The sequence below is a fragment of the Lathyrus oleraceus genome, chromosome 6, assembly GCF_024323335.1.
Source record: "Lathyrus oleraceus cultivar Zhongwan6 chromosome 6, CAAS_Psat_ZW6_1.0, whole genome shotgun sequence".
Lineage (NCBI taxonomy): Eukaryota > Viridiplantae > Streptophyta > Magnoliopsida > Fabales > Fabaceae > Lathyrus > Lathyrus oleraceus.
In genome coordinates, this window is record NC_066584.1 from 420,536,631 (window position 1) to 420,539,951 (window position 3,321).

A 3,321-nucleotide genomic window follows, 5' to 3' on the forward strand; every position below is an offset into this window, starting at 1 on the left:
CTCCCTCGTCGCTATCTGCAGGCTGTTCCCACTATACATCTCTTCATTTTTCCCAAAAATACACAAAATCATATCATATAATTTTCAAATTTTAATATATTTCCCTTCCATCTTTATTATCTCTATTATAATTTTCTTTAACTACTTTTCCAGCACTTACGTATGACACACATATACAATCCTGTCTTTTTATTTATTCAACCAAATAAATATAAAAAATAAACTCAAGATTCCATAGCTAGCTCTAATCATAAAGTATATAAAATAATAACAACCATAATAATTACACACACAATACAAATACAGAAAGCAAAAGTTAGTTACCTGGCTTAATTAATTTTTTGAGCTATAATTAATTAATTAATTAATTTAATCTAGATCAATAATGAAAATTGACAGATCCCACCTAAAAATAAAGAAATATATTTCACCCTCATGAAAGCATCTCAATGCGCATAATAAAAACCCTTTCATAGACTATACAAGTATACTATACTATTCCTCTTGTTTATTTTTTTTATTCTTTTTCTTCTTCTTCTCTCAAACTATAGGTGATGCAACAGTAGTTATTATGGATATTAATTCCGGTGAAAATATCATGCCGCCGGCGGTGAACGGCGGCGAGGAAGATGATAAGATGAATATGAATATCAACGGTGGTGGTGGTGGTGGAAATAGGTGGCCCCGCCAAGAAACATTGGCTCTCTTGAAGATAAGATCAGATATGGATGGTGTGTTTCGTGATTCAAGTCTTAAGGGTCCACTTTGGGAAGAAGTTTCAAGGTATAGTACAATTTTTATTTAAACTTTCTTCTCTTTTTTTGTTTTCTTCTTCTTCTTCATCTTTTTTTTTCTATTTGATGAAGCTTTAATTTTCCAAGTTAACCAAATCAAATTTTTGAAACAACTAGCAACTTGTCAAAAAAGTTCTTGGATTGGAATCATTTTTTTTCTTCTTGAAAAGGATGGAGAGAGTATCATAATAATTCATTTCTATCTTAGATTTTGAGTTATAAGTTAATAATCCATTTCATTGGATTCATCTAAGTGAAATTCTTTTATATGAACTATGACTGCATGTATCATAGTTTAATTTAATCTTCTTCAATTAATTGTTCATTTTTTTAGGTATGAACTACCTTGAGTTCTAATTACTAGTATTTTAGTTTCTATTTTTCTTCATCGCAAATTTTACCTTTTTCTACGTGAAAGGAGTTTAGTTTCTTTTCTTTTTTTTCGGTTTTATTTCCATTTTCAATGAACATATATATGATTAATTATAAAGTTCAATCATTATTATTATCATTATCATCATCATCTTAATTTATTTATGATATCACTCTCTTTCTCTTCCTTGATCTCTACTCTATATATACACATGTAGGAAACTAGGTGAACTTGGTTATCATAGAAGTTCAAAAAAGTGCAAAGAGAAATTTGAGAATGTATACAAGTACCATAAAAGAACCAAAGAAGGTAGAAGTGGAAAATCAGAAGGAAAAACTTATAGATTTTTTGATGAGTTACAAGCACTTGAGAAAAAAATCACATTCTCTTCTACTTACCCTCCAAAACCACTTCCAAATAATAACACACTCTCATTACCACAAACAACAATGCCTAATGAAACCACAAAAACAATATCACATGTTACAAATATTACTATTCCATCCACAAACCCTACCACACTTATTTCTCCTTCACCACCGCCGCCAACGCCACCACCACAAACAACCAATGCAACAACCGCGACCAACCCTAGTAGCAACAACAATGTTTCATTTTCTTTACCGAACATGAACGTGAACCTATTCTCCACCACAACTACCTCAACTTCTTCTTCCACGGCTTCTGACGAAGACTTGGAAGAGAAGTACAGGAAGAAGAGAAAATGGAAAGACTATTTCAGAAGACTCACAAGAGAAGTGCTTGCGAAACAAGAGGACATGCAAAAGAGATTCTTGGAAGCCATAGACAAACGCGAAAAGGAACACATGGCTCAACAAGATGCTTTGAGAGTTCAAGAAATGGCGAGAATCAATAAAGAACATGAACTTCTTGTCCAAGAAAGATCATCAGCAGCTCAAAAAAACGCCGCGGTTATTACTTTTCTCCAGAAATTGTCCGGACAACCACCACCACAACCGCCGCCACCACCGCCACCACCACCAGCGTCAGAGCTGCCTCGAACTCCGGTATCACAAATACAAACACAGCAACTGGTGATACCAAACAACAACATTGTTGAGATTCTGAGTATGAATAATGGTCACAAAAGTTCTTGCGATGTTGCTTCTCCATCAAGGTGGCCAAAAAGTGAAGTTCATGCTCTAATAAGGATAAGAACAAGTCTAGAACCAAAGTATCAAGAAAATGGTCCAAAAGCACCATTATGGGAAGATATATCAGCTGGAATGAAGAGACTTGGCTACAATAGGAATGCGAAAAGGTGCAAAGAAAAGTGGGAGAATATCAACAAGTACTACAAGAAAATGAAAGAAAGTAACAAACAAAGGCGCGACGATAGTAAGACATGTCCTTATTTTCACGAACTCGAAGCTCTTTACAAAGAAAAGAACAAATTACAGAACCCTTTCGGTTCTAATTCGTTTCATAGTATAAAGTCAAGTGAAATGATGGAGCCATTGATGGTGCAACCAGAACAACAATGGAGACCTCCAACTCAATACGAAGAACCTCACCTGGTGAAGAAGAATAACAACGAAGAGAAAGAAGATGATAACGGTGATGTTGACGATGAAGAAGATGAAAACATGGATGACTACGAAGACGGAGATAGCATGGAAGAAGATGAAGGCGGTGTTAGCAGCCGTTATGAAGTTGTAACAAATAAACTTCCATCAATGAACACCGTTGGATGAGTTGGATGAGTCCATCATCCATCAGTACTGCAGCTTTTAAGACAGATAGATTCTGAAAGAGAAAATTTCTCTATCAGAATCTATCTGTTTCTACGACTGTAGTACACAAGAGAAAAGTTTAATTTGGATTTTAATTAAATTATTTTGTGCATTTGGTATATTACAAGATGTTATTGAACTGTATCATTGCAAATAGACATCATATATATGAAAGTATATGTCACAAACACCTGCACCATAAAAATTCAATTATTTCTTTTAGTTATTTAAGAATTATGGTCCCATTTGAAAAAAAAAAGCATCATTATGGATGTTCATGTTGATGTTCATCTGGTTCTGACACAATACATTCTGAAAATCATGGGCCAGGTTAAAAGTAGATAATTGCAGTTGTGGGTCATGTTGAAGCCGTCATGAACTGGGATCATAGATTCAATAC

General features: G+C 34.2%; 1 protein-coding gene across 1 annotated transcript; it reads left to right on the top strand.

Moving 5' to 3' along the window:
- The first annotated feature begins 416 nt into the window (after positions 1-416).
- On the top strand, positions 417-3,109 carry LOC127092145 (trihelix transcription factor DF1). The gene is made up of 2 exons (XM_051030955.1): positions 417-783; positions 1,385-3,109. Exons 1-2 carry the CDS (start codon positions 572-574, stop codon positions 2,880-2,882), a joined length of 1,710 nt encoding a protein of 569 aa, XP_050886912.1. The 5' UTR covers positions 417-571; the 3' UTR covers positions 2,883-3,109.
- Positions 3,110-3,321: the final 212 nt, after the last annotated feature.

Bases quoted from the DNA above. Each gene is read 5' to 3' on its own strand.
- LOC127092145 (XM_051030955.1), top strand. From the start codon at position 572: ATGGATATTAATTCCGGTGAAAATATCATGCCGCCGGCGGTGAACGGC. The intron at 784-1,384 runs GTATAGTACAAT...ATACACATGTAG, and splicing joins CTTTGGGAAGAAGTTTCAAG to GAAACTAGGTGAACTTGGTT.